The sequence below is a fragment of the Zingiber officinale genome, chromosome 6B (genome assembly GCF_018446385.1).
Source record: "Zingiber officinale cultivar Zhangliang chromosome 6B, Zo_v1.1, whole genome shotgun sequence".
NCBI lineage: Eukaryota > Viridiplantae > Streptophyta > Magnoliopsida > Zingiberales > Zingiberaceae > Zingiber > Zingiber officinale.
In genome coordinates this window covers 35,477,309-35,497,401 of record NC_055996.1, presented here as the reverse complement: position 1 = coordinate 35,497,401, position 20,093 = coordinate 35,477,309, and the positions used below count along the sequence as shown (strand labels likewise).

The following is a 20,093-nucleotide window of genomic DNA, read 5'->3' as shown; positions in this document are numbered from 1 at the left end:
TTATAACAGTCTCAGGTTTCATATTATGGTTGATAATATAGAGATTATAGACATGGTAATGTATTAGGGTCTGGTTACTACTTACTAATAATATCGGGGATTATATTATGGTTTATAATATAGAGATTACACATAAGGGAAGTGAGTAGCATTATGAGCTTATGTTTGTGTTTGACAGAACTAAATGGCGAGCCAGAGAACTGCAGCTTCCCGTGCATATCGCAAGAAAGTGCACTGGAAAAGTAACTACCCTCACTTCAAGGGGTTTATATCATCACTCCACCTAACCGACCGGCAGTTGGAGATGATCAATGGAAGCCCATTTGCTTGGGCATTAGTCATGCCTAAAATTGCAAATATTCGTAGTTTTATTCAAAATATGTTTTCCAATTGGGACGTGCAAGCCAAATGCTTCATCTTTCATAACAAGGAGATTAGCTTCACCAGGAAAGACGTCTCATTGATACTTGGACTTCCAGACCACGACGCTGAAGTTATTTTGCAACAGCATGCAGCTACCACCCCACTATTTCTACAACACTTCCATAATGTGGAGTGTACACAGAAGGAGCTGGAGAAGAAGATGATAAACCTCAGCAACCAACCTCCCTCTGCTGAAACCGATACTCTGTTTTGTCAATTATTAATATTGTATTTCTTTGTTAGTGTTTATTTACTACTACTAGCAACATATCTAGATTACCAGTACAATCTCTAATAGACTGCGTAGATGATTTTGCCAATTTAGGTAGGTATAATTGGTGTAAGGTTGTATATGACTATATCAGCCCGCAGCTGGGGGCCATTGGTTCGATGCTTTCACTGAGGGTGAAACCTAAGGGCCTTGCGGGAATGCAAGCTCCCATGCTCAGAGGGTTCGCACATCTCCTTGCTGTAAGTCTCTAAATATAATGATAGTCTCATAAGATAAATCCAGAATGTATCAAATTTTGACAATTTTTATTGTATTGCAGGTCTGGATATATGAACATGTCAGAATAATGGATCCTTACAGACAGCATGCCCTTCCAAGAATATGCAGATGGAAGTGGGCAGGCTCCCGCATGGAGACAATAAAGTCTAGGATCGCTGAATTACCTCCTGCACAAATAATTGTTGATTTGCAACCTTCGGACCTAGAGACACACCTACTCTCAAACGATCCCCTAGAAGATATTGTAGAGCATATAGATCAACAAATTGCAGAGGGGTTTTTACAATTAGCTTTGGAGGGCAATGCTGATCAAATTCCTGAGCAATCTAATGAAGAGGCAGTCGATGCTCAGGGTATTCCCCACCAAGTTCTTGTACAGGCAGCAGAATGTATGGAAAAGCTGTATCAAGGTCCAGAGCCATTTTGTGTAGAATATGTTGAGGAAAAAGAGGCTTGTACAAAATGTCAAGCCTGGGAGGTAGAAAAATCTCGACTAGAGTCTGTGGTTGAGGGCAAGGATCAGGTCATTGCCCAGATGGAGCGCATAATAAGTGAGCTAAATCAGGAGAAAATTTTTTTTTCCAGTGATGCAGAAAAATCATTAGCTTCCAAGAATAAAATAATAGATGAGAAGGACAGAAGTATAAAGGTAAAAGAGCAAAATATAGCAGAACAAGAGAGGAAAATCAAAGAGCTTGAAAGTCAGTTGCTTGCCAAGGTTATTCACCCATTACCTGCCACGCGGCCAGAACCCAGGACAAAGACTTGTGCTACAAAGAGAAGGAAACCCCCAACTGGCAAAGAGATTAAGGGATTGCACTTGGCCAAAAGGAGTAAAAGAGTAATTTTTAAAGATGAGCATGAGGTAGAGAAGGCCAAGGGCAAAGGAGAGGTAGTTGGGGAGGCTCCTGTTAAAGTACAAGAAGGCCATGTACCATCTACTGATGTAGCTGCCACATCTTCATCGAATGAAAATTTGTCTACCCTTACCCAACTTAAATCCAAAATACTTAAGGTACGGGTTAGGTTGGTTAAATGTGTCTTCTATTACTCTTAATTCACATTTGAATACTCACATTGAAACCTTGCCTATATATTTTGTTTCAGCAATCGAAGTCATATTTCAAGAAAAATAAAGATGCTGTTGTGGCAGAGACGTTGTTGAAACTGAGGCAGCTAACGTGAGTTGGAAGTTTCTTGAGTTATATACCATTTGATTATGAACACAAGGTTATTTATCTTGGAATTGGTTTTGCTTAATTAATAGTGAAGCAAACATTTCATTGTTTTTAAGCAAATCTACTCCTGCACCTGATATTAAAGTTTATATAACACATATAATTTAGGCAACTCCTTTAAGTGTAGCAGCTATTGGGAGGGGTGACGTAAACAAAATTAATGTAAAGGTTTTTTTTTATTGTTTTTTGTAGGGTTACGACAAAACCAATATGGTCCAATGGAACTATATCATTGGGTTTGGCATCTTTCATGGGTATCTTTGATTGGACTGGCTACAGAGATGGTGATTGCATAAATGCATATTTTACAGTAATTGCAGAGGAAGCCAAAACTTCCAGCATCCCTTATTGGCCATCTATATTTTGTCCTGTTGGTTTTGATGTAAGGATGACAACAACTACTCCTATCTAGTTTTTATTTTCAATATATGCCTCCAACAATTTTTGTCTGCATACACAGGATTTGTTTGCAATGATATCATATGAGGTATTTGGCCTAGCAGCAAGCACTGACACCGACAAACTACTCAGGTATATATTCTGTCCATTAAATAATACAGATGATCACTGGCACCTACTGATCATAGACCTCCAAGAAGCTCAATATTTGCATTACAACTCACTTGGATCCTCACAACTATACACATCTAAGTTTTGAAAGTTTGTAAGTAACTTCCATGTTGAGTAAATCATATTGTAATGGATGTATGTGTGCATTGGTTACAAACTTCAAACTCGTGCAGGTTGATTTTTTTAAAAATATTGACCCACCTTACTACGAAATGTGGTATCCAGGGCTACATTCCTTAATGTCAAGAAAATTTGAGGTTTGTACGATCCCGAAGCCAACACAAGTTAAATCGTAAGTAGATATGCTTAATCATAAATTTGATACATGTCCAATCCTCTGCTACTAATTATGTTATTGACAGTGTGATATTAACTCTATCTTGCAGGCTAGATTGTGCAATTTTTGTGATGCGATACGCTGAGAGTTTAATGTATCGAAGGCCAACAAATTTTGGACAAGATGGAATGAGAGAATTTAGTTTTCATGTTGGTCATAAAATTTTTAATAGCAAACACTGGATTAATGACAAGGTGGGGGTGTAAAGGTATTGATAATCTGATTGTAAACGCATTGTGAAACTGATTAGAGTCAAAAAATTTTGCTTCGTGGTATTAATTTATTTGTAATACTGTTGTCAATGTCTTGCAAAGATAATACATTGTATAGCAGCTAAAGATTATGTATATTAAATGTGGCAAAAGACAATTGTATATTTTTTTTGATAGGAAGTAGATACTACAACTTGTTGCTGCTAATCGTGAGAAACTTAAAAAATTTTGAAGATGCTTACCCGCAATAACTGCTACAGATTGTTGCATCTACTAATGAGATGTTGCTGTAATTTGTAGGAGATAACTTTGAAAATGTAGCGTGATAAATTATACTAAATTTTTACCACCCCATCAGGTTGCCATTAATGCGGTTTATGGAATGGAGGAGAAAAAACTGCTACAATGTTGGTATGTATAATAAGTTGAAAAAAAAAATGTGAAATACTTCTACTCAGCAGTTGCTACGACAACGTTTTGGCATGCAATGCACTAGTGGCCGCGCGTGGTAGTAGATACATCATAAAGTATAACACTAGCATAACTGCTACACGTTGTAGCAGATAATCCTAGGTAGCTGCTACAAAGTACAGCAGCTACAGTTAAGCTATATTGCTATAAGCTGTAGTAGCTGATCTGCACTAACTGCTACTTAGTGTAGCAGCTAATCTTGATAAGCTACTGAAATATGTATCACTTTCCACCTGTTTATTGACAAAAGTATTATTTTATATGACCGACCCCTTCGATTGCAATTAATGTGTAATATGGAAATGAAGGTTCAGCTACAAGTGCAAAACTATGGTTAACCGGTGTCTATAATCATCTTGCAGTAGATGCTACATAATGTAGTATCTACTCAGTACTAGGATAACAAGATATAACACCAATACGATACGTGACTACGTTAAACCTATAAATTAGGTTAAGTGTGTAATTATAGGCAAACTCAGCGCATGTTATTGACGAGTCAAAAGGTCGACTCTTTTCGAGGACTTGTTACACAAAAGCTGCTACACCATGTATTGAATTCCTGCCTGCAATTAATGTACAAAAGCTGCTACACCATGTCACAGCTTAAATTATTTATAACTTATATTTAATTACAACTGGGAAAAGGGGATGATGCAAAGCCAGATAGAAGTAAACAAATACTAGCTGCTACAAAGTGTGGTAGTTGACTATCGGTAAGCTGCTACAATATGCAGCATCAAATTAAAAGAGAATCTTGTTTGTGTTACGTTATTAGCTTTATTTACAATATTAAATTTATTACATGAACAATATCAACTCCTTGTGAATATTACCATATCACAGACCTCGCCCGTTGCTACTTTGGTGTAGCAGCTATAATATTGTAGCTGCTACAACGTGCACCAGATTTACCAATACCATGTTCCTAATTATTGACAATGATATAGAATAATGAATCCATTTTATTTTATCGATTAAACATATCCCCACATGCCAATGAAATATAATTGGACTAATACATTAATTAGTAGCTGCTACAGATATTCCATAGTAACTGTAAACTCGTCGACGCCATAATGTATTTGTAAATCAAAGAGAATTCCTGAGGGAATGACTGAGGCTCTGTGGTGCACAAACGGAAGATTGTACAAAAGTCAGACCACTCCCTTACAGGCCATAACGCAGGAACGAACGGTGATCCTTTGATAGTGGTGTTCGCAAAACTAAAATTCCTTGCCGGTGGGAGACGTGGGAGAAGTTCGTGGAGGCACGATTCGTAGGGTTACTCCATTATGATTTCCTTAGTGAACTCTAAGGGTCTTCATTGCGAACACAAGAGTGTTGGGCGATGATATACCGCCTTAGCTTATCCACGTTATTTGGTCAAGGTTGGGAGAAGTTCGTCGTCACAAGAATCATATGGAGCCTCGTTACTGCATGAAAGAAACACTTGAATATGTTGCCTAGTTGCAATGAAAGAAAAGAGGACGGTGGTGTCGTGAAAATAGCGTAAATCCAAGTTGAACTACTCATCTTGGAATCAGATGGTCATGTAAGCAGCCTCCCTGCCGGTGTTATATAGAAAATCAGAGTCGCTTTCTATTCGGTATGGGAATAGTTGCCTTGCCATGACATGACCACAGCTATGCTTCTGACAAGCCCGATTTTGTGAGTCTTCATTAGTCAAGATTTATGACAGTTATGAGTTGTCATAGCTTTCATAAAAATATCTATGAGTGGTCATTCCATGGATGTGACGGATGAATGGACCTTGATGTGGTATGTTACAATTATTTATTTGGTGTGTCTCTATAAATTTATTACTTTCACAAAAGCAGCGTCTTTGATTCACTGTGTTTCTATAATTGTAGTTAAATTAAATGGGGGTTAACAATTTAAGTTTTAAATGTCTTGTGAAGCTGGCTAATCCAACTTGTAGCACCACATCTACAGCTGATAAAAATATTAATACTAGGTTATTTTTAAAATGGAAAAAAAATGTGAAAAAAATTTAATCACCCCTAGCTAGTACATTTGTGGTCCTAGTTATTGCAGTAGTTGCTAGATGTTGTAGCAGCTAGATCATAAAGTATAAAAATAGAGTCAATGCTAAACGGTGTAGCAGTTAATCCGAATAATCTGCAACCCCGTGTAGCAGCTTATCGCCATTAACTACTACATGTTAAATTGCTATCCTTTTGTTGTGTTATCTGCCCTTGTAGCATAAAATTCTGAACATTGTCGCAGCTAGATAGTGGGTACGGAACGTATGTCTAATTAATTGTATGATTTAAATATTTTTAGATGCGACCTATTGCAGGAGCCGTTAGACAATACATGCACGGTAGGAATTCATACCCCGAGGGTTCATTAATCCTTGTATTTACTATATGTAAGATAATCCTATCTTTTTCTAGCTCGTAATGGGGTGTAGTGAGAGTTTCAATGGCCCATTTACTTGAAAAGACGCGTCTGTTTGACTTCTCTATAGGAAGCAGTAGGGTTTGGTAGGGGCTTTTTCCTATAATTACGCGATTCACTGGACAGACTCATCCAACTTGCCTTGCATTTGGTCCCCATTACATCTCTTTCATGATCATGTCTATCTTTAGCAGAAAGACGCAACCTACTATGGGTGGCGTTAAAGACCCCCCTTTGGAAGAGGATTCAAGTTGTGCCTCTTCTTCACCAGAAAGATCATTTGTATCACTAGATCCGTATGCTTCCAGGTTTGTATTATTTCATTGTGCTGTTCTCTATATATATCTTTATTTATTTTGAATCTCGATTTTTCCAACATATTCGTGACAGGTATCTCAGTTTATCCATGGAACATCATGTAGTTTGTGGCTATCTTAAGATTCTCACAGAACAACGGGACCAGGCGAGGAAGGAGTTAGAAGCTGCCCTTTTTCGAGAGAAAAAGAACCAAACAGAAATTGTGCAGCTACGACGTAAACTGTCCCAAGTCAATGGGGCATTAGAGGAGGCCGCAATTCAAAATAATGAGTAAAATATCACTCTTTGTGAAGCTCTACCTCACATCTCCATAGGGATGCTGCCTTTCGGCAGGAGAAAAAGAGTACAACTGTATGTGTCCAAGGAGGACGATACCTATGTCTTTGTAATGTATCATTAGTGACTGCTATAAAGGGAATGAATTACGCACTAATGTTTGAATAAACTCTTTGTTAAGATATTGTTTGTCTTATGTTATTATGAAACCTAACTATAGACTCCAAGCCTTCCTCGTCTACGCTGAACAATATTTGTAGTCCCTCAATCTAAATGTTGACTTTGGATCTCATTTTTGGCCATCTTTACGTTTTATCTATTTGTTTATAGTTAGCCACAAGCTGCTACATGTTGTAGCAGCTTCAACGGTACAATGTTGCAATATCATCAGCTTGTAAGGGAGTGCTCCTTGTCCCCGCAGGACGGTCTAGTGGCCAGCACATGAGTTGTTACCGGCATGACGTCTGGGGTGCAATACTCGGCCAAGCCGAGATAAAAAGCCTCTCCTACACTTTGTAGCAGTTTGTACGGATTGGATGTCACCTCGTGTAGCAGTTACTTTGAATTGGCTGCTACAACATGTAGGAACTAATTCGATTTTGTGAACCCCGAGGAGATGTAGTCGTTAATGATGATGTAACTAACAAACCAATTCGGGTGGGCCAGGTCGGGTCGGGTCGGATTGAGTCTTTTTTTAACCCAACCCGAACCCGAATTCAACCCTAAACCCAAAAACCGAACCCGACCAACCCGATAAACTTTATTCACTTTTATCTCAGTACTCCATCATTATCATACAAACATGATATTAATATACATAAAAACATCTTAATTTTCAAAATAAACTTGGATTTAACCACAAAAAAACCCACAAAACCCTATAGTTTGGTCAACCAGGGTCATCCTGGGTCAACCAGAAGCCGACTCAACCCAACCCGAAATTTTTTAACACTCCAACCCTAACCCGACCCGAACCAGAAAAAGGCGAAGCCAAACCTCATTCTTTTCGGGTCGACTCGGGTTGGGTCGTCGGGTCGGGTTCATTTTTTACACACATACAGTTCTCCATGATGGCCCTGGGAGGGGTTGGGGGGAGCGTTGGGGGCGAACGTATTCCCTTTTTGCCACCTTGTAAAGAGATGTTCCTGCACTGTGTTGCAGTTACTACGGATTGACTGCCACATCGTATGGCAGTTAATTTGAAGTAGCTGCTACAACGTGTAGGAACTAATCCTATTTTGTGAGATCCAAGAAGATGTAGCCGTTAATGCTGAAGTAACTAACAAACCCCACTGTCTATTGCATAAATACATTTGTATGCAGACTTATCAAATAGAGTATAGGTGACCTACGACATCTTTCCATTCATCCGTCACATCCATAAATTACCACTCATACCTGTCAGTTATGGGAGGTGTGACAAGCAATACCTGTCATAAACCACGACTAGTGAAAGAAAATCCGAATCTTACTTTTTCAGACCGCCAGTTGTGGATGCGTGAAGTAGATTGATTTTGTCCCCTCCCGCTTTCACAGCGCACCCCTCTTCCGCCGTCTCTCTCACTGTCAAATGACAGTTGTATCCTTATTTTTCCTTTTTGTTCGATTTTATTTAATATATATTTTTTTAATTTTTTTAATTTTGAAGATTTTTAATTTATTATTATTTTTTTATATAATTTTTTCATCAAAATTTATATATATATTAGTAATTTTATTTACTTTTTTATTAGTTTTATGTTTAAATGATTATATTTATCCAAAGAAATATAATAACCTAACACAACCAAGATTATATAAATTTATATAGGTAATTTAAAGACTGAGGATTTTCAGCTTAGTACCAGTGATGTAGTAGCTGGATTTTCTTAATTGAATGGTCTAAAATGTCTTATTATATGAAGTGTCCTTTGTGAAGATTAAAGTATAGCGCCAACAGAACCAACTACCCTTTATATTCATAGCCACAACGAATATGGTAGCATAAGATTGGAGACAAAACTTAAAATGATATGACATTATGACCTATCAAGTAAATGCTCTACATTGTACCAGTATACCTTTCAATTAGCTGCTACACGTTGTAGCACCAAAATATCCACGCATAACTCGCCTCTACTCCACGTTGTAGGATGTTAGGGTCCTTGCTGCTTAAATAGCGTAACGCGTGAAGCGTTATTGTGTATTTTTTAATTATTTTTTTTGCCATCTGCAGCATTAACGCGTTCATAAGTTTGAACACGTTAATGCTACAGTAAATAAAAAAACGCCACGTATCTCTGCAGAAGTAAAAAAAAAAGGTGTCACGTCGGCGTTAATGCTTAGGCATTAACGCTCGTTAAAAATTTGTAATCGTAGCATAAATCTTTGAGGGTTTATTGAATGACCACTCATAGCAGGCATCGACCCTAGAATGACCACTCAGAGCAGACCCATCACCCATATGACTATACATAGCTGGCATAATTAATGACCCCTGCCTCGTTTTCTTCTAAGTAGCTTTGTCAGTCAGGTTTGTTTGGGCTCGTGCCTGCACCTGATTTCTCTTTATAATTGAGGGTCGCAACGTTCATGAATGTGGCAAAGGGTAATGAGTAGCAGTTTCATCGGTTGCCCACATTTTCTCGGCACCACCTCCGTCAATCCATCCATGTCTTCCTATATAAAGCTGGAGGTGCATGAAGCTCCCAAATCAGAAAAGGCAAAGCGGTCAACTAGCCTTCTACACTCTAGAGTACAGTTCCATATGTTAAATCCTATTTCCTTAATACAATCATCATCGTCTAGCTCTCATCAACATACGTGGATAATAGGCGGATGGTCATGCAAGTTTCTCACTTCTGTCTTAAATCATGTGTGCGCAACAAAGTGCTTCTTCATCGCCTTGAGGAATCGTCATGGAGCACATTCTTTGTGATTCTCTCCTCCTCAAACTTGGACCATCCGCGACCAACTGACGTGAGGTGTATCAAGCTCCCATTTTGGCCAAGACAAAGCGGTCATGTATCCTTCCACGGTCTAGATTATGGTTCCATACTCGTAAAATTAGTTCCTCATTCCAAATACCATCGTCAAGCCCTGATGCGTGTATGTTGATGAGGTTTGGCTGCTGGAGTACATTAGGGAGAGGATGATGGCCTCGAATAAGTTTTCCCAGCCAGTCATAAAGGATGCGAGGCATGTGGAAAATAATACAATCACTTTTACTGGTCACAACACTCTGTACGGTTGATGAAGGGTGTTTTTGAATGGAGATGAATGTGGATGATATTTGACCTATATGAATATGACGTTGCTGGTATGAGAGCAGTAGGTGTTGTTGGAGGTTTTAAACACTGGTCAATATATGACCACTGATGCAATGAAAATGTAAATGTATTAACATTATTAGCTCTTGTCTTTGTAATAATTCAATGTATGGGTGCTATACATTATTATCCAAGTACTAAGTATCTACTACATTATGTAGCAGTTACTACAATATAGTGTTAACCACATGAATTTTTTTTTATTTTATTATTCTCATTTTCTGTCGTAAGTGTATCGTAGAAGCATGAACTGATATATTCAAGTGGACTAATGCATACTTGAACAAGCACGCGACCTCAGGAACTGACGTCCACGCTGGAGCAGCTACGTTATGGCAGACAGAAACACCATTGTAGGAACTTAATTACCCTTCCAATATTAACACCTCCGGGAGGAGTTGGTGATAATAATTTTAACTTACGTTAAGGTGTAGCAGTTACTAGTCTGTAACTAAACCAACACAGACCACGTCCGTCTGTATATTTATTGGAGGTGTCAAGGTTTGTAAAAATTTATTTCCAAGCTATATTTCTAAGATGTTAATTGTACGAAATAGTTTGTTCGACCGTTGGCTACTTCAAAGTGTAGCAACTATTCGGCCGGAACTGCGACATAGTGTCGCATCACCTCTTAACAAGCTACCAGAAGGCAGAAAGTGTAGCAGCTATTAGGTCCACGTTGTAGCAGCTACAACATTATAGCTGCTACACCAATGTAGCAACGGATGAGGCCGAAGAAATGTAAATATACTTAAGGTGATGATATAGCAGTTACGGCTGACAAAAAACTTATAACTTATTGTTGTAGCAGTTACGGTTGTAACAAGTTACAAGTACTGCAAACTAGCTGATGTCATTACTCTGATTTCTGTGAGGTATCTGGGAAAGGCGAAAAGCATACTAATTGTTTCCTTGTATATATTATGTATTTATGTAGTAGATGCTACAAAGAGAATCTGAATCGACAGTAACCAATACACGAGTTAGATCTCCATATAGGGGGTAGTTGCTACAATGTCTAGAAACTAATTCGAATTAAATGCTAAAGAAATCAGCAGCTCACAGTCGGTGCCTTCTCCGAAAATGTGTAGCAGTTAATCTATAGAAACTACTACTGAGTGTATCAGCTAATCTATAGAAACTGCTTCTCCCATCTTAAGTTCGACCGTCGGGACCGTCGCAGCTCCCCCCAACCTCACTGCGACATCTTGTTTCCGCCTTCGATTCTTCGACTTTTGTAAGTTATTTTGACTCTTCACTTTGGGAATAGGGTTACGACGGTAAGGGTTCAGATGGAATATTTTCGCCTTTTAGATTATCGTACTTATATCTTCGATCATATAACCATTTCCGCAATCTAATATTTTAACATAATTAGTCATCATCATTGATTGTAATTCATACCTACAATCGGTCCTAAATATGTCATCCTCTAGCAATGGCAGACACCTTTGAGGGTCCTCACCTATACAATCTCCAAGTGGGGGAAGATCGAAAACCACAGATTGGGATGGAATTTCCATCATTGGAGGAGGTGTTCACGTTCTATAATCAATATGCACGTGAATCCGACTTTAGTGCAAGATTAGGCAACAGTAAGAAGAATAAGCGGACAAATGAAGTTGGATGAAAATAATTTGTATGCTTTAAAGAAGGACATACAGATGAAAAATGGAAAAAAGTTGCTCAAGTTGACAGTGTAAAGGAAAGAGCACGTGGGGAAGTAAGGACTGGATGTAGGGCAAAACTATCACTTGTTAAAGAACAGACCGGGGCAAATTGGATTGCCACTAAATTCTTGGAAAGTCATAATCATCCACTCTCAACACCTTCGAAGGTGCATTTGCTCCGCTCACATCGCCATGTTTCTAAAGCCAAGAAAGTTTTGACGCAGCAGTTTGCAGAAGCTAATATCCCAACTTGTCAACAAGTCCGATTATTGGAGATAGATTCCGAAGACCCTGAGTTTCTAGGTTGCACGGAACGGGATATTAGAAACTTTGAGAGAGAGTTAAGGGATGAACAAAAGCGAATTGACGCTGAAACACTGATTGAGTTTTTTGCGACTGAGAAAGAGAAGAATTCCGCCTTTTTCTATGCTTATGAGATTGATTCAACAGGAAGATTCACTAGGTGTTTATGGGCTGATCATGTATCAATGAGGGCATACAGTGTCTTTGGTGATGCTGTTGTATTTGATACAACCTATAACACCAACAAATATGGATTGATTTTCACACCCTTCATAGGAGTTAATCATCATCATCAGAGCATCGTATTCGGTTGCGTCTTTTTAAGTGATGAGAAAACTGAGTCGTTTGTTTGGTTGCTTACAAAGTTCATTGAAGCAATGCCTAAAGATCCACCAACTGTGATTATCACCGATCAAGATCCAACGTTGATGAAGGTTATTGGCCAGGTTTTACCTCAAACAGTGCATCGGTATTGTTTGTGCCATATACTCAATAAATTTCAAGATAAATTACCCCCCTTGACTTTTCGCAACTACTATCAAATGATAAAGGATGTAATTGTTAACTCCTCATCCCCAGCCGAATTTGATAAGACATGGGAAGAAGTTATCAAGTGTTCTGGATTGGAGAACAATGATTGGTTAACATTGATGTATGAAATAAGACAAAGGTGGGTCCCATTATTTTTTAACCATGTTTTTTCTGCTGGAATGTCAAGCAGTCAGCGATCTGAAAGCTCACATTCATTTTTCAAGAAGTATGTATCACATAAGAACTCCTTGATGGATTTTATCACACGTTTTAATAGAGCATTGCGACACCAACGACACAATGAGTTAGTTGCCGACCATATTGATATGGTCGAGCAACCTAAGATTAAGACAAACTGGCCTATGGAATATCAAATGGTCAGGGTGTACACCAAAAAAAAAATGGTTGGACTTTCAAAGTGAAATGAGTGTGAGTCATGGTTATTATGTGCAACAAGCATCTATGGTTGGTGATTTAGTGGGTTACCATGTCATGAATTTTCAAAGTGGTTCATCTGCAAAGCCAAGGGTCCTCACACATGACAAACTTGCAGACTACATATCATGTAGTTGTAGTAAATTTGAATTTGAGGGTATTCCATGTAGGCATATGTTAGCATTTTTTCGTATCAACCAAGTGTTTCTACTTCCTGATAAGTACATACTCAACTGATGGACAAGAAATGCCAAGGTGGGGGCAATCTATGACTTTGGTGCGCAAACTTCCATCGACACTCCAGATGCAAAATTGATGGCAAGACACTCTAGGCTATCCTATAAAGCTTCAGTAGTTATTGATGTTGCATCTTTAACTGATGAGGGGACAAACATGTTAGATGATCAATTTGATTGTATATACAGTAAACTTCAAGAGCTTAACATTAGCAGTAAAAATGACAACCAAAGTCAAAGAAACCAAGGCATCGATGGGGGGCCCTCTATTGTTGACCCTTCTTTGGTCAGGGCAAAGGGGTGTGGAAAATGATTGAAATTGTCAAAAGAGACAATAACCTCAAAAGCGAGGCTATGTCGTGGATGCGGTCACCGAGGTGTCTCACACGACAAGCGCAATTGTCCTTTACTGCAGTAGAGGTATGCGTCCATTAGTTATCACCTTAGATCATACATATTTAGCTGTGCATATCAATTTATATCATCCAAAAATAATATAGTAAATAACTATACGATTTCCAGATCAAATGCTACAGAGAAGGATAATACCAACGACGACGAATCGTATGAAGAAGATTTGACATTTATAGCTGGTACAATCATGTTTTTGTGTATTTTAGGATTTCAATTTGGACGCATATTTATCTTATAATTTTTGCACTAATCTTGTAGGGTCTAACACCTTGCCCTTTCCGTTCTGAGGATAGGTACTACCACTCTCTAGTCTCTAAGTTGAAGAGAGTAACACAGGCGATCCTAGAGGTATTGAACATTATGCAAAATATATCTGAACATGCTCTCGAAATGTAAATGTTTTGACATTACTTTCTCAGGTAATTATATTAGTGAAATGTATGGGTGCTATAACATGTTATCCTCGTACTAAGTAGCTACTACATTTTGTAGCGGCAACTACCATATATTACTCTATTTGTAAACACCGGATTAAGTTATTATTGCACATATCACCGATCTATCATTTCCACATAACGCATATTAGTTGCTACACTATATGGCAATTAGTGAGGATTAGCTGATATAAGATGTAGAATCTAATTCAGTGACGTGACATGATCTGCTAAGGTCACACCGGTCACACGTATTAATACCAAATATATTTATATTCATTAAGAGCTGCTAGACGAGGTAGCATGCTGCTACAACGTCTGACAGTTTTACTAGCGGTAAGCACCACACACATACATCCAATAGATTATAATTTACTGAAACATGGAAGTTACTTACAAACTTTTTAAAGGTAAATAAAACAATAACAAAGAAATACAAATTTGGGTAAATGCAACAAGTTGTGGAAGCTACATGTATATGTAAATGCTACAATGTGTGGCAGTTATTAGTCATAGTAGCTACTACAACGCTTTGCAAACCAAAGCAAAGCCGATGCAGCATCACATATCACTTTTTTCAGCGCCTTTAAGCAATATGATATACAACTACAAACAGGTGTAGCAAGTTATTAGTTTAGGAAGCTGCTACACCGTGTAGCAGCAAACCTAAACACATGGCCCTGCAGAAGCAAAAAAAATTTTTAAAAATTTTAAATCAAATGTATATACATGTTCCAATCATCTTGTAGCAGGAAAGGCGCTGAAAGAGCGAAAAGTCATGGATCAAAAATAATTTTTCAATCAAGTTGATATACACAATATGAAAACTATGGCTAAAGTGTAGTGTTAATCTATGCTAGAAAATAGAGGGGCTAGAAATCCGACTAACCAAGTTAGCTGCTACAAGGTGTGGCAGATTCACTTTGATTTAACTGCTACACGTTGTAGCAGCTTCGTCTGCATGAAGCTGCAACACCTTGTAGCTGCAAATCAAAGTCCACCGGATAGCAGGCGGTTGGTGCAGTCGACCTTTCACTTACCCGGCAGGGGCCCAAGTGGTCAGCCGGACGACCTTCGACGAAGACGAGGGAGACGGAGGGAGCGAAGGAGAGAGAATTCCAATTAATCTGTAGCAGGAAAGGCGCTGAAGCAGTGAAAATTTTTTTTAAAAATAATTTTTGAATCGAGTTGATATAGACAATATGAAAACTATGGGTACCGAGTACGTTAATCTCTGCTAGAAAATGACAAGGTAGCTGCTACAAGGTGTGGCAGCTTCATGCACAGTTAACTGCTACACGTTGTAGCAGCTTCGTCCCCATGAAGCTGCTACACCTTGTAGCAGCAAATGAAAGTCCACCGGAGAGCAGGCGGTTGTTGGAGCCGTTGACCATCCAGGTCGTAGCATAAGTCCTTCCGACCTTCTACCACGACCAATCCAAGTCATATCCTACAAGCACGGTTTCATCAGTCGTAGTAGTTGATGCAACGGTTAGAAATGGGAGCAAAGCCGTGGTGCATCTTTATACAATTATTACAACTATTTTTATACCGATTTCACAAGGTAATAATGGTGTGGATTAAGAAATTAAATTAGAGTGAGGTGGTAGGATCTCACAGTAGACCTGCGATTGAAGACGCCAGAGCAACTTTCCGGCCGGGAGCGCGAGGGACGAGTTTCGGCGGAGGGATCGAGGGGGGGGGGGGGGGGGGGGGATCCAGACCAAAAATATTGAACTTTCCGGGGAAGCGTCAGGTCGCCCGGAGGACGGACGCCGGAGGGGACCGAGAGCGAGGGAGAGAGAGCGGGGAGGGAGAGGGAGGGAGAGAGAGAGAGCGGCGAGGAAGATTTTATTTTTGGTAATAAGCGCCGCCGAAATTTTGAACAAATGTGAGAAAGGGAGAGAGTAACTTCCATGGATTATTTTATTTGTAGTGAAACCGAGCTGGCGGTACCACGTCTACGCATCGCTCATGGTCGCACACAAAGCGTCGCCCAGCATAACATTTCTCTATATATTTATATTTATATTTATATTTTAGAATTAAAAGATGAAAAATCATTTTTAAAATTAAATGCATCCTTTGATAAAAAATTTTTAAAAAAAATGCGAATTCCATAATTTTGAATGCGCCCTCCTCCGGTAAAAACAGCTTCAGCTTCTTCACTCCTTTCGGTGATTAGCTGGTCGATTTCCTATTTTTTTATTACATAATTTGAGTAATTTTGCCGTTCCAATACAACGCGAGACGGGTGCTTCTTATCGCCAACAATGCACGCTCGCCATTTGTTCAGTGGCACGTCCAAAAGGAATCATGATCTCTTGCAGGAGGTTGGTGTTAAGATTTCGTGCCTCTCATGTTTTTCTTTCTCATTCCAGTTTGGTAACTTCCGATCAGCCATATCCTTGTAATGCTTGTAGAACGAACAGAGAAGTAACAAATAGGTCAAACCTTAAGAGCAGAAATTTCATACGCCTCCTCAGGCTTTCCTTGAGATTGAATGACCACTTGCTAGGTAAACAGTTGCATTGCTTGACTATGAAATTTGGAGTTGCTTATGATGTCTTTGTTGGCAGTGCTCTGTCAAACATGTATTCAAAATGTCGTTTTGTTCGAGAGGCTCGTAAGGTGTTCGATGATATGGCTTCAAAAGATTTGGCGGTGTGGAACATAATGTTGTCTTGTTACTTATTGAATGATTATAAAAGAGAAGCTTTTAATCTGTTTCATTCGATGAGGACTGAAGGCTTTATAGGAGATGGTTTTACGTTCAGTAGTTTGATAAATTTCTGTAGCCGAATGATTTGTTATGATTTAGGAATTCAGACTCATTGTTTGATTATAAAATTAGCCCTTGAATCTGATTTAGTTGTTGGTAGTTCCTTGGTAGATATGTACGCCAAATGTGCAGTCATTAAGGATGCTCGCCATGTATTTGATAGAATGGATAATAAGAATGTTGTTTGTTGGAACACTATAATAGTTGGTTATGGGAAGTGTGGCGAAGGCAAAGAAGCTCTAATGCTTTTTAATAATATGCTTCGAGGCAGGCTAAAACCAGATGGATTAACACTTGCGAGTATTCTCAGCACTTGTGCTAATTTAGCATCTTCGAATGAGGCTACACAAGTTCATGGTTATGTAGTAAAAAATGGGTTTCAAGCATATTTGTCCATTGGTAATGCTCTTATCATAGCATATGCAAAGTGCGGCAGCATCGACAATTCTGCCCGAGCATTTTCTTTGATACCTACACCTGATTGTGTGACTTGGTCTTCCATGATTTCTTCCTATGCTCATCATGGATTGGCAATGGAAGCCATTAATAAGTTTGAGGTAATGTTACATGATGGTATAAAACCTAACAGAATCACATTTTTAGCAGTAATCTCTGCCTGCAGTCATGCTGGATTTGTGGATGCAGGAGTGCACTATTTCAGTACTATGATTAAGAACTACCAAATAAAACCAAGCTCGGAGCATTTTGCATGTCTAATTGATCTACTTAGCAGAGCAGGTTATCTAGATGAGGCTTCTGATGTCCTAGCTAGCATGCCATTCGAACCTGATGCGAGTGTTCTTGGAGCCTTAATTGGTGCGTGCAATGTCCATCGCAATGCTAAATTGGCAGAATGGGTTGCAGAAAAGCTCTTCTATTTGGAGCCAAGGAAATTAGTTAATTATGCTCTTTTGTCTAATATATATGTAACTGAAGGCCATTGGGAAAACGTGTCATATCTGAGGAGGAGGATGAAGCAAATGTGCAGTCTCAAAATACCTGGTTGTAGTTGGATAGAGATTGGTGGCAAAGTTCACACTTTCGTCTCCCATGATAGAATACATTTACAAGATCAAGAAATATATTGTATGTTGGATACAGTAATTTGGTCAATGAGAAATAGATATTACATTTGCGATACAATCACAGATTATATTTGCGGGTGATTATACTGAATTTTCTTACTTCTATCCGGGCTCATGTTCTGTAAGATGTTGGCTTTTATGAGACAGATTTCCTGATACATCCTGCAGCCTTGTGCTACATGACTAAACTTGGTGCTCCTCGGCGAGATTTAAACTGGGAGCTAGAGAACCAGACATTTGATATGTGAGTATCAGATCATACTAAACATTTATGTTTTTCCTTTCATCGGATCTATAAAAGATTGTTATAAATATAAATTGATATTCTACGAGCAGAATTGTTTCTTTGGTTATCTGATTGAACGAATACAGATTCTGTACTTTATATTCTGCACATTGTGATGGGTTTCTTTTTCTCCTCTATTTGAATTTTCAGTTTAAAATTAGCTATTGTGTAATCTAATTTACCTGTCAAGTGTACAGGTATAAACTTGAAAGAAAAAATGGGAAAGACCAATTGGAGTTGCTAGGAATGAAGAGCAAATGTGTCAAATGGACCACACATTTAGCAGAGTCAAGTGGACTGGACATTTGGCATACGAGAAAAAGTCTAAATGGGGCAGGTGGACTAGACATTTGGCAAGAGCAAGAAGTCCTTAAAGACCGGATAATAAGCAGGTAAGAGATCATAGTAGGTCAAATATTAGACAAAGGAAAAAAAATTAGGAGAGAACCTTTTGGATAACTCGAAGTTTATCCAAGTTGGTCGACGCAATAAACAGTAATAGTCGATTAAGTACCCAATTAACAACTAGATAAAAATTGATCAACGAAGGTTGGTTGACCAAAATATACATGGTGGTCGACTAGATAATATAGTTGGTAAATAAATTAGACAAAGTTGGATACCTGGCTTTCGATCTAGTTAACCAAAGTGTAGAATGTGGTCGACCAAAATAGAAAACAATCGAATCTCTTAATTTGATCGTCCAGGATGACAAATGGTCGATCACATAATGCCAAACAGATACTACAAATAGACGTCTGTGTTGCACATCCCATACATGAAAAAAAACTAAGAATTACAACAATCACTCAGAAAAAAGTTTGCATTCATTTCCTTCCAAAAGTTTTCTACAAACATCGACCATTCTAACAGCTCAGTATATTCATTTTAATATTATTCTTCTTAGCTATCAAATTACTTGACTGTTGCTTGTTTTTTATTTTTTGTACTTTACTGTAAATAGATTTGTAAGCCAAATTTTGTAAAGGTTTCTTTGCCTCTTAATGGTTTTCAATTTAACAAGGAGTGATAGGGAAAGTACCTAAGAGTTATCGAATCAAATTAAATCATTATATTATTTTTCATTCTTGCTTTTAACCTTAGCGTATTATTTTAAAACCTTAATTGATTTCAAATTAATTAATCTTGAAAATTAAAATTTTATTTTATGCAATAAGCCTTTAAAATATTTAAAAATTTAAAAGCTTTATTCATACTCTACTGCTCTTCTTGATCTTACAGCTGTGACCAGTAAGTAAATATTCGATCAATTGGAATTGTTTCAGATAAGCGCAACATGACATATGAAGATGGCAATTTGGATCTGGCTGGGTAAAGCATATAATAAAGATGCAGGGTGAATTTAGATGCTGCTCTTATAATTTCTAGAGTATAAGAAGAGAAGAGAAAAAGTAAGACTCAGTGGATGCATTTTCTGAATAAGAAATGATATTCTTAAGGAAAAATCTCAAAGAAAACTCTTAAGGATAGACACATAAATGATGGGATCCATAAAAAGTAAAATGATGAGTCTCATCATTTATGTGTCTATCCTTAAGAATTTTTCTTGAGATTTTCTGAATTATCCATTGGACTTGCAGTTAATGTGAAACAGAAAGGAACGTGTTCTCTGTCATGTGCAAGGGAATATGGAGATATTTGTACATGGACAAGATACTCAAATTCAATCATGAATTTTTCACGTGTGACAAACCATGAGTCTTTCCTTCTCAGGAAGAACATCAATTGCTTAAAAAGAGGAAAAAGAGAATAATAAACCAGTTGCATTTGAGTCTGATGAAGCAAACAAAAAGGGCTATATAAATTGA

The 20,093-nt window shown here is 38.2% G+C and overlaps 2 protein-coding genes across 7 annotated transcripts; both read left to right on the top strand.

The window, feature by feature from the left end:
• The first annotated feature begins 11,526 nt into the window (after positions 1-11,526).
• Positions 11,527-13,576, top strand: LOC121990909 (protein FAR1-RELATED SEQUENCE 5-like). Its single transcript, XM_042544957.1, has 3 exons — positions 11,527-11,683; positions 11,744-12,731; positions 13,273-13,576. Exons 1-3 carry the CDS (start codon positions 11,527-11,529, stop codon positions 13,574-13,576), a joined length of 1,449 nt encoding a protein of 482 aa, XP_042400891.1.
• A 2,674-nt stretch (positions 13,577-16,250) lies between these two features.
• On the top strand, positions 16,251-19,755 carry LOC121992356 (pentatricopeptide repeat-containing protein At2g46050, mitochondrial-like). 6 transcript variants are annotated; one of them, XM_042546672.1, is made up of 5 exons: positions 16,429-16,444; positions 16,535-16,629; positions 16,691-18,222; positions 18,462-18,656; positions 19,551-19,753. In XM_042546672.1, the coding sequence occupies exon 3, from the start codon at positions 16,704-16,706 to the stop codon at positions 18,057-18,059; it is 1,356 nt and encodes a 451-aa protein (XP_042402606.1). In that variant the 5' UTR covers positions 16,429-16,444; positions 16,535-16,629; positions 16,691-16,703; the 3' UTR covers positions 18,060-18,222; positions 18,462-18,656; positions 19,551-19,753. The 6 variants fall into 6 exon arrangements, with proteins under 6 accessions (XP_042402604.1, XP_042402603.1, XP_042402602.1 ...); XM_042546670.1 differs by having other exon boundaries at positions 16,251-16,444; positions 16,535-18,222; XM_042546671.1 differs by lacking the exon at positions 16,429-16,444 and having other exon boundaries at positions 16,520-16,629.
• Positions 19,756-20,093: the final 338 nt, after the last annotated feature.